The 11,227-nt window shown below is 40.9% G+C and overlaps 1 protein-coding gene across 2 annotated transcripts in view; it reads left to right on the top strand.

The window, feature by feature from the left end:
• The first annotated feature begins 423 nt into the window (after positions 1-423).
• HMGN3 (high mobility group nucleosomal binding domain 3) overlaps positions 424-11,227 on the top strand; it is a 35,447-nt gene continuing 24,643 nt past the window's right edge. For both annotated transcript variants that reach the window (XM_055433361.2, XM_055433357.2), the window contains exon 1: positions 424-691. In XM_055433361.2, the coding sequence (XP_055289336.2) occupies positions 461-691 (231 nt within the window). In that variant the 5' untranslated portion in view covers positions 424-460. The remainder of the gene's footprint in view (positions 692-11,227) is intronic.

The following is an 11,227-nucleotide window of genomic DNA, read 5'->3' as shown; positions in this document are numbered from 1 at the left end:
ACTGAATTAGTAAGCGATATGAAATCAGATTTTAGGAAATTATTCCTAAGCAGTTTGAGGGTTTACTGTCACTAGAAATCTAGAAGGGGGAAACTGAGGTCCTTAGAGACTGCCAGACTGTTTCAGAGCAGAGTTACCTTCCCACTTTCAAAGCTCTGCACTCATTACAAGCTTTTACAGGAAACATAAAATGCTTGCTGCGTATAAGGATAAAGTTAATGTGTCCATCCTTACTCTTTTTCCTTCTTACGAAGGCCCACACTTCCTACTGATAACAATCCAAATAGGGAGCAACAAAACAATGAAACTCTAGGATCCCGTGGCTTGTGGGGGCTACTAGTTGAACTGGGCATGCTCAGTCGCCAGGCAGATTTTTCGGTGAAGTGGAAACTACAACGGCGCGTACCGTGCGCTCGGAGGTGGGCGTACCCTCGTGGAATTTAGAACGTTGCCGCAGCCAATGGGGCCTCGCGGCCGGCTGCCGGGGCTCCTCATTGGAGGAGCGGGGAGACCAGCGAGTAGAGGGCCCCTGGAGGGAGCCGCCGAGGTTGAGGTCCCGGAGGCCGGGCTACGCCAAGACCTGCGCGTGAGCAGCGGCGGCGGCGGCAGCATCCAGCGGCGGTGCCAGCAGTTCCAGTCCGTTGCTTTACTTTTCAGCTGCACGAATACAGCCATTATGCCGAAGAGAAAGGTAAGTCTTACCCAAAAAGATTTCAAAGGCCTTCAGACTGTGAGAAGAGCAGATCTTGCCATTGCTGTGGATGGCGCGGAATGCACTCGGTAGTAACTCGGGGGCGGCGATTCTCTTTGCTCCTTCACGCTTGTTTTCAGGTGCCTGTTGCAGAGCTTGCTCCCTCCCTCTGTCCTTATCGATCTCTGGATGTTACTTTCTTTCCGGCGACGCGACTTCCCTTCTTTTCGAACTCATTCTAGCCGGAATGGTTTCTACCTCGAACAAGAAGCAAAAGCGCTTTGCACCTACCCCCCTACCCCGCTTCCAGAAGGGGAGTTTTCTCTTTCCAAAACTGCCAGATTGAGGTTAGTGTGCAGGAAAAAGCAGCAAGACGGGGGGGCGGAGGGGAGGGGTAACAAGTAACACGCACCGGGAGATCGAAAATGAATCCAGCAAGTTGGGCAGATGTCGGGGCTATTCCCTTGTGGGCCGTGCCCACGCCGGTGCGCCGCGGAGGCGCTCAGGCCACGGGAGAGGGAAAGCCATGTTTTAACACAGCGCTCGCCCGGCTGCCGCCCCCGCTGCAGACCCGTATGTTCCCACTCCAGCGTGGGGCAGGGCCGGGCGGCTGGACCTGCGTGCGGTTGGCGGCGGGGACTCGCGGAGTCGGACCTGCGCAGGAACCCGTCGCCGCCGGGGGCGCGCGCAACTGTGGTTGCAAAGGGCAGGGGTCACCGGGTCCGACTCGGCGACCCGAACCCACACTCGGTCTGGGAAGGCGGGCTCCGCGTGCTCTCGCGCCCCTGGGTGCGGAGGGGGGATCTGGGGTCCGTCCTGGAGGACTGTTCTGTGTCCCCTTCCGCACAGGCCCCGTACACCCAAGTGACTCGCAGCGGGGACGCACGTTTCCCTCGGAGTCCGGCTGCGACTTGTCATTGTCCCAGGGAGGGAAGGAAGGCTTTCTTCCACCCCGAGGAGAAACTGCAGTGTGGCGGCTGTTGCTGAGAAAATACTTTGCACCCTCTCACCGCCTGGCCTCGCATGTCTAACAGTGTTAAGCAGTGAGGGTATTAAATTGGAAGCAAAAGGGCAAATAGTGTGTTGCTGTATCAGTTAAAGATGGTGGAATGATTTGTGTTTGTAAGTGATCTCATTATTTTCAAAATCTTGCAGCTTTAAAAATACAGAGGCTTTTGCCTTTTTATTTGTATTTATTTAGAAGTTGGTGGAAACTTGTCTCCTCCATTTGGAAAAAGAAATATTATAATTAAAAGTTTTTTTTAAAAAAAATCTAAAAGTTTATTGTGCACATACTATATGCCTCATACTGTGGGCGGAGTTTGATTTAACGTGCATTTAATTCCCAGAACCCCTTGAGAGATGGTACTGCCATTGAACGGGGGCTTTAAGACAGGAATTACCTAAGGGTCTCCTACCCATAACTAGTACCAAAGGTTTAATTAGATGCTGTAGGTGAAGGCCTTACTTGCAGGCATTGTTTACTTATTCTCTTTACCCGTTCAGGGGTGGCGAAGAGGAATTTGAAATGCAAAGAAACGCCCAGCCTGAGAAGATGGATGGCATATTAAGAGTACTAATACTTCAGATTCATTAGTTAAACTTAATTATTATGAAAGTACGGTTTTTTCAGCACTACAATGAGGATATTAGAATGATGCCACCATTTTCAGCATTTTATCTTTGGTTTAATGATGAGGTTGGGAATTCTGGTAGAGTCACCAAGAACTGGATTCCAAAATGAGTTGATATCATCTCCATTCTGGGAATTATTAACAAATGTAGACAAATAGATTGTACAAATTCTTTATTATAAGAGACCCTGATGCGCTGGAATCCTGTTGTCCAGGAGTCAGAGGTGGTGAAACCATTATTCTTACTTTTTCTCACTGCCTTCCTCTCTTACGGGAACAGAAGGGAAGAACAGAAGAGCAGTAGGGAAACTAGCTTTTGGTTATTGTTTTATTTCCCTGGAAAGCAGAGAAGAAGCTAGCCAGGCATCCTGGGACTAAGGTCGGACCTGTGTGCAGGCACCTGTGTGTCAGTCCTCTTCGGAGATAGGAGACCTCTCCTTGATTAATAGAAATTCTTTTCATTTATACATACAGCTCAAAGACCTGGGCTGTTACTTGGATAGGAGCAACCACAAATTAAACGTGGCTCCCATGGCGATCCTGTTCACCAGGCAAACCTTAATGCTGCCTCATAGAACCCTGGAACTGCCTCATGGAACCCTGGGGTTCCCTGAAACTTACATAGGAAACTATAGGCATTAGATAAAGCCTGCCTACGTGCAAAGAAGAGAACTGGAGACAATCTGTGTGTTGCTCTTCGAGATCTGTAAAGCTGGGGTATCTGCCAAAGCATTTACATACTACTCCAAGATATTTTTCTTAGCTAAAGCACTGCCTGTTTTACATTGTAAGTTTTCAAAGTGCCCTCACAATACTTTTTTTTCACCTTCTTGGCCCCTTGTTTTCAACTTTTTCCAGAAATCAAGAAATGTTATTTAATGAGCGCTGTTGAGGCTGCCGAGGAAGAAATGGCACTAACAAAGTCAGTAGAAGCATCTGGAATCCTAGCACTGCTTGAATGCCATAGGAATACAAAGTTTGCCCTCATGGAGCTTATGTTTAATTTGATGAGTAATGGGCACAAATGGAGAAGGAAACGGCAGCCCACTCCAGTGTTCTTGCCTGGAGAATCCCAGGGACGGGGGAGCCTGGTGGGCTGCCGTCTATGGGGTCACACAGAGTCGGACACGACTGAAGTGACTTAGCAGCAATGGGCACAAAACAATTGAATAATATTAAATCTGTATATAGGTCCCAGAATATATAGTATAGATTCCAAAAACTGTAGGATAGATAAGGAAAGAGGTTGAATTGGGGCCAGTCTTGAAAGTGTACGTGTGTGGCGGGGGGAGAGACTCAAATATACAAAGAAAAAAATCAGTCATTTTCAGTTTTCAGGCATTTGAATACCTCTTCTGATTGTATCTAATGTGACCAGGCCTCTGGTATACGCCTTGAAGGCCATAGTGTCCACATTAATATAAAACGTTTTTATGGCATTTGTTTTTTTAAATACTTTATTATTAAAAAAAATTTTATCCAGTTATAAAGGTACGTTCCATTTACAGTTACTGCAAAACATTATCTGTAGTCCCTGTGTTGTACAATACATCCTTGAGCCTGTCTTACCTTTATGCGTTTTCTCTGTATCTTTGTGTGGTAGTCATAGCTACATGAAAGCAAGTGGTTTTTGGAACTGCAGTGGTATTTCTTGATGAGTATATCACTCAGTAGTGATGAATTCTTCAGTTAGTGTTACATCTCTTCTGAGTCGGTGAGATTTAAATAAAGTTGAGTTTCCTGTGTTCATTACCTAATGGGTAGTGAGAGACCACCCACTAATAGTGAATGGAGCAGCAGGGAAAATGATAATATTCCTGGACTCAGGTGGTGGTGGGACAGTGAGTGACTGAGTTCTAGACTGTTCCGGTCAGACATCCACGAATGCCTGATCACGTTGAATGCAGTGATCACGTTGTTATGGAATGACCTGATGGTCTACAAAGAGGCCTCAGCCAACGAGCCCTCGAGCCATGGTCCTGGCATGACTAGCAGCAGCGGGCACATTTTTACATCCTTCTTTTTATTTTTCCAATTCCTCATCACTGGAACTATTGGAAATGTCAAGTGTATCACATCAGAAGTTTTCTCTAATGAGACAATTTTCCAGGAATTTGGGATGTCAACACTAGTCCCTCTTTACCCGTAAAGGTTTAAGGCAGAAAAGTCCGTCTGCCTCCAGCTTTGAGATTTGAAATTATGTTTTATCTCTTTTCATAAAATGAAAAGGCCTAGTAACGCTGGACTTGGGACAGGGGATGCTTACCTAACAATACTCAAGGTTTCTGATTAATCTTTCAAAAGGAGATTGCATGTTATAACACCAGAGACAGACTCTGTAAATGAAAATACAGATAAATTTGACTACATGAAAATGAATATGTCAGTATGGCAAAGAAAAAGAAAACCCTGTTAACAAAATTTTAAAACTTATGAAAAACTGGGAAAAAGTATTTCTACCACATACCACTGAAAAAAGCGTGCTACTTTAAAAAAGATGTCCTTATGAAATAGATGTATATCCTTATAGGAAAATAACAGACCCAATAGATGAAAATGTTTAGTTTAACTAGAAGTCTATATAAATAGTGTATATTATTAAGAATAATGAGGTGTGAATTTTTAAAAGGTCTGATTTTAAAAAAGAAGATTGTGTCACTGTGCAGTGCTGAGTGACACTGACACTTCAACTCTCAAGCAATATGGATGGGGCTATAATTTCCTTAAAAAAAAAAAAGAAGCTTTATTGAAGTGTGATGTACTTACCGTAGAGTCCATTTATCTATACAAAGTATACAAATCAGTGGCTTTTAATACATTTATAGAGTTGTGTAACATTTCTGTAGTCCAGTTTTAAACCACTTCCATCACTCCAGAAAGATCTTCTCCATGGTTTGCAGACAGTCCCTACTCCCACCCCAGTCCTAGGCAACCACTGATTACTATCTCTATAGAGTTGCTTTTTCTGGAAATTTTATATAAAAGGAATCAAACAATATGTAGTCCAATTGTGTCTGGTTTCTCTCAGCACAATGATTTTGAGGTCCATCCACAGAGTAGCATGTATCCGTACTCCATTCTTCTTTATTTCTAATAGTAGTCCGTTGTATGAATTTTCGACTTTTTGTTTATCCTTTCACAGGTTGGTAGACAACTGAATTGTTTTAATTTTGAATTGTTATAAATCATGCTGTCATGAATATTTACATGTAAGTCTTTGCATGGACATATTTTCATTTTCTCTGGGGAAGTTTCCTAAGGGTGGAACTGACAGGTGTTATGAAAGTCTGTCCTTAATGTTTTAAGGACCTTCCAAACTGATTTTGATGGTAATTGTATCATCAGTGCATGAGGGTTGCAGCTTTCTCTGCATCTGTGCTCATAGCTAATATTGTTGGGGTTTTTTGCTTATAGCTTTCTAATTAGCCTAATTTACATTTCCATAATAAGTAATGATGATGAGCATCTTTTCATGTGTTTACTAGTATAATAGATACCTTAGGTGAAATGTCTATTCAAATGTTTTGCCCATTTTTAATTGGGTTTTCATCTTATTATTGATTTGCAAGAGTTCTTTATATATTCTGGATACAAGTCCTTTATCATAAGTGATTTATAGATCTTTCCTTCCAATCTGGCTTTTTAAAAAGTATTGTCTTGATGTCTTTTGAAGAGCAGGAGTTTTTTTAATTTTGATGAAATCCGTTTAACGTCCTATCTAATAAGTCTAAGGTCACAGATATTTACTTCTAGAAGTTTTATAATTTTAGCTCTGATATTTAGGTCTATGATCCACTCTGAGTTAATTTTGTAAATAGCGTGAGATAAGGGTTTCAGTTTTATATTATTTTTGTTTTGGTATATGTGGATATCTCCTTGTCACAGTGCCAATTGTTAAAAAGACCATCCTTTTTCACTGAATTGCCTAGGCACCTTTGTCGAAAATCAGTTCATCATAAATGTAAAGGTTGGATGTTTGTGCTCTGAATTGTGTTCATAATCTATATATTTATTCATATATTAATACCTCATTATCTTGATTACTATGGTATAGTATGATACTGGTAATGTCAGTCTCTCACTGTGTTCTTTTTCAAAATTGTTTTGGCTTTCATACACATTTTTGAATTAGGTTGTAAATTTCTACAGCATCCCTGCCATGATTTTGATAGGGCTTGAATTGAATCTGTAAATTGGTTTGGGCTTCCCCAGTGGCTCAGTGGTAAAGAATCTGCCTGCAATGCAGGAGATGCAGGAGACATGGGTTCTATCCCTGGGTTGGGAAGATATCCTGGAGGAGGAAATGGCAACCCACTCCAGTATTCTTGCCTGGAAAATCCCATGGACAGAGGAGACTGGTGGGTTACAGTCCATAGGGTCATGAAGAGTCAGACACAACTGAAGTGATTGAGCATGCACGCATTCCATTTTGAGCCAGTCTGAATGTGGAAGGGCCTGACATGTAGTATGCCATCCATAAATACTTGCTGAGTTCAATTGAGTTGATACTTACATGAAACGTATACTTGAGTAAAGGCTCCAAAACGTCAGGGTTATACAGTTTATTCAGCCCTTCACTCACTTCATGTGAAATAAACATTTATCAAGCATCACCTTCATGCAGAGTACCATCACCTTAGGAAAGTAAGTGAATTATTGACATTACAACTCTTTCTGAAATGAATGAGTAAAGGCCCTTGTTTTTAAGGATTTTTTAGTCTGAGAGGGTAAGTAATATAAATATGACAGTAATTATAATTCATGGCAAGAAATGATACTGAGCCACAAGAAAAACCATGAGCTCTCAACATGCAAAAGTTTGGCCAGACTGCATGTCCAAAGAAAAAACACTGACAAAAAGTTGTTTGGTTAAAAGGGTTGGGGGTTACTTTGTTTTTTTTAATCTCAAGGGGATCATTGCTAGTTTGTTAATAGAGGTGGTCTGTGAAGTCTTGCTTTCTTTGAAGTAGAAGAAAGTTAAACTCAAGGCCTGTTATATTAATAGCAGTTGAGGTTAGATTGTGCACAGTAGGTACCCTATCTCATTAGCGGAGATTCTGTGACTTCCTGGCACTATGCTTTTCTTGTAACCACCCTCTGATGTTTAAAAGGTGAGGACCGTGTTTCTAAATTGACATATATTATTTGATTGATTACCTAATTTTGAATTAATTTTGTAGTCCTTCTAATTTCACTTGACCATGAAGTGTTTGATGGCTCTGGTCTTTTTTTAAATTCCTGCCACAGCACCTAGCACAGGTACTATAACTGTTGAACAAATGCATGAATGAATCGTTTTCAGAAAAAGAAAGGACTAACTTGAATAACTTCATGTCTTTGTTGGGGAGTCCGTCCAGTTTGACCCGGCTTTACTGTTCACTAGCTGTATGATTTAGGGCAGGTTGCTTAACCCTGTAAGCCTCTCTGTTCTCAGGTCTCTAAGACTCAGATTCCTCATCTGCAAAACTGGGCTAAAGATATATTCTACCTTGTTGGGTTTTTGGAGACATTAAATGAGATGCTGAATGCAAAGTTCTTTGCACAGGGCCTCGCATGTGTGAAACAATCAGTAGATGTTCCATATTGTGAGATGGGTATTTTTTTAAATTGATGTATAGTTGATTTACAGTGTTCTGTTAATTTCTGCTACATAGCAAAGTGATTCAGTTTTATGTATATATATCTATCTTTACACATAGAAATATATATAGATTTTTTCCATTATGGTTTATCGTAGGATACCGAATGATAATTTTTAATTGTTAAGAGAATTGCAGTGAAATAATAGCCTTGTAATAATCCAAGCTTTCATTTTACAGAAGGACCAGTGGCACGTAGATCTCACCTGTATGTCCAATTAACTGCAATTATAGGAGTCAGTGTTCAACAACCAGATAACAAATGTAGTGTTTTTAAGAGAACACAAGCTTTCATCTGGTGCATTTTTACATGGTTGATTTTTCTCACAGAAAAAATTATGCTTAAAAATATTGCCATATAACATTAAAATTCCTTTGGCAAATCAGTTATCAAGTGATCCACTTCTCCTATATTTTTTTCCCCTAAACCACTGCCTTTGTTCACACCAAATTTAAATATATTCCACTTTCCTGCAGGTTACAGTTTGGAAATGGCTACTGACATAAACACCATTTAAGCTGTCTGCTTTCAGAGTACCTAGTGTGTTGAAATACGATGTTAATCTCCTGAGTAATTTAAAAATCAGTGTTGAAGATAACAAACAAAATAAAAATGTTGAATTTTCTTTCCCCCCACTGGCTGCATATTTATTGTGCATTTCACTGCCTTCTTAGAAGAGTTCAATCGAATCATGTATTGGCTGCTGGTCAAGGTGTTTATTGAGTCCAGTATTTTACATCTTGTGGGCATATCCAGAAAACAGGGCCATTTAGATCTGCCCAAAGCAAATGATGTGCATAATCAGAAGTAGGGAGGTAGAGAAAAAAGGTTTTAAATCTCAAAATTGGTTCCAAGATGTAATATTTTAAGAGAAACTTACCAGTAACAACATATGCATATATTTATTACCATGAAAGGTTAAATAGCTACCGTCTATTGAATGCCTGGCTGAACTTTGTGCTTTATAGTCATTAGACACCTTCTTTTAAGTAAAAATATGTGAAGTTGTTAGAAATAAACCTGGGTGGGAAGCATTATGGAGCAATTTCATATTATTTGATTTTATTCTCCTGCAGTTCTGCAAGGCTGGCCTTGTCTCACAGAGTATGAGATTGACAGCCACAATAAATAACATTTAGGTGGCTTTCTATGACTCAGGCACTGTTCCCAGCACTTTGCATTAATGACCTGAATCATCTAAGCACCCAGTCAAATGTGTTTTCCACAGTGACATCTTCAGAGGTAGGAGGTGGCCGAGACGGCTCTGCCTCCAGTCTGGGTTCTGAACTACGGAGCCTGCAGCTGGTCTCAGGCCCAGACACAGTGAGAAAACTGGGACTTGGTCAGATGAAGGCATTTCTCCTGGGTCACACAGCTGGGAAGTGACGGAACTAGGAATTCCACCCCAGCCCTCAAGCAATTTGCTCCTAACTGTGACAACACAGTACTCCCCATACATGTTCATTTCTGATAATCTCAGGTGGTGGTCGTTGTTCTCTTAAGTCATGTCCGACTCTTTGCGACCCCATGGACTGCAGCATGACAGGTTTCCCTGTCCTTTATTAGCTCCCGGAGTTTGCTTAAATTCATGTCCATTGAGTCAGTGATAGGTATTTGTATTTAAATAAAGGCGCCCAATGAATGAAACAAAGACTCGAGAGTTATGTAAATATGTGTGTCCATCTGTTTAAAATGTTGTCTTTATTAATGATTTAGGCTGATGTCATTGCTTCTAGGCACCAGTCAGAGGAAGTTACCCCACAAGTCATTATTATATGTGATCACACCCTAAGGCTGCCCTCAGGGTCCGGACCTCTGGCTTCTGACAGAGGCACATTATCATGCAGCCTTCTGGGTATTTCAGGAACTAATGGACTGTAGGCTCCTACACGAGGTATATATGTGAAGTTTCCATCCCTAAGCATTGGCATCTTCCAGTATTGAAAGTCTAAAACTTCGTATTTTCTCGAATTCCACCATGAACTGGTGGATTTACTATTTCTAAGATATATTGTCTTTGTTGTTATATTTCAGATAACAGGGATATTCGCCTGTCACCAGAAACATGTAAATACACTCGCATCAGTTTCGGTTCAGTCCCTCAGTCGTGTCCGACTCTTTGCAACCCCATGGACTGCAGTACGCCAGGCTTCCCTGTCCATCATCAACTCCCAGAGCTTGCTCAAACCCATGTCCATCGAGTCGGTCATGCCATCCAACTATCTCATCCTCTGTCCCCTACTCCTCCTGCCTTCAGTCTTTGCCGGCATCAGGGTCTTTTCCAAAATATAGTTTACAACTATACTATAGTTAAAAAAAAAAATACCGGCCTCATGATATGGAACATCCGTTGACTGTTTCACACATGTCAGGCCCTGTGCTAAGAGCTTTGTATTCACCATCTCATTTAATGTCTCCAGTAACCTAGCATGGTAGAATATATTTTTAGCCCAGTTTTGCAGATGACGAATCTGAGTCTCAGAGAGCTGAGAACCCGATGAACACTTGCATGTTATACAGTAATATTGACAGGTTGTAATACATGTTTGAAGGCCCCATTGCTTAGGCATTGGATTTTAAAAACAAGCAGGTGCTTTTGTGTTTGGAACTCAACAAATAAGAATAAAAACCTCACAGCTTGGAAAAGCTTTTGGACCTAGAACTGAATGGATATTTATTTCAGAGTTCTGGATTACCAGTTGATAAATGTTTAATTACAAAACTTATTTTTAAAAGGTATGAAGTGACATTATTTTAAAATTATACCTTTATTATTTTGATCCCATCCAAAGATAAATACAAAGTTTACCCCCAAAGGATTTTTTTTTTCTTTTCCTTCTCTTTTTTGGGTATAAACTGGCTTTTTACAGTACTGGACATAATTAGTTAAATTCTACTTTGTGGGAAGTTGCTGTGAGTCCTAAACCTGGCGTATGTGGGAGGTAAACACACCAAAGACTTGAGTGTGAAGCTTGAAAGACTTCTGACGTTCCATATATATGCCGTAGAATGCATTTTTGAACTGTATCTTTTATGTCTACTCTTCGTTGCTTTCCTTTATCTCTTCTTTTATTTACAGTTTTTAATTTTACTGTTCCCCCTTTTAATGGTTACATGTCCATCACATCAGAGCCGGCTTGATACATTTTGCAAAAATATAAGGAGCATCATAACTTGTTTACCATTTAGTAGAAGTAAATTCATAGCTGAGCAAATAGGAAAATAAAGGGATTTGATAACATCCCTCTAAAATCCCTGGTGT

The sequence above is a fragment of the Moschus berezovskii genome, chromosome 10 (assembly GCF_049115385.1).
Source record: "Moschus berezovskii isolate FMDL1 chromosome 10, NW_MosBer_1.0, whole genome shotgun sequence".
NCBI classification, from domain to species: Eukaryota; Metazoa; Chordata; class Mammalia; order Artiodactyla; family Moschidae; genus Moschus; species Moschus berezovskii.
Note: the sequence above shows the minus strand (reverse complement) of the source record. Positions and strands in the feature narration are given on the sequence as shown.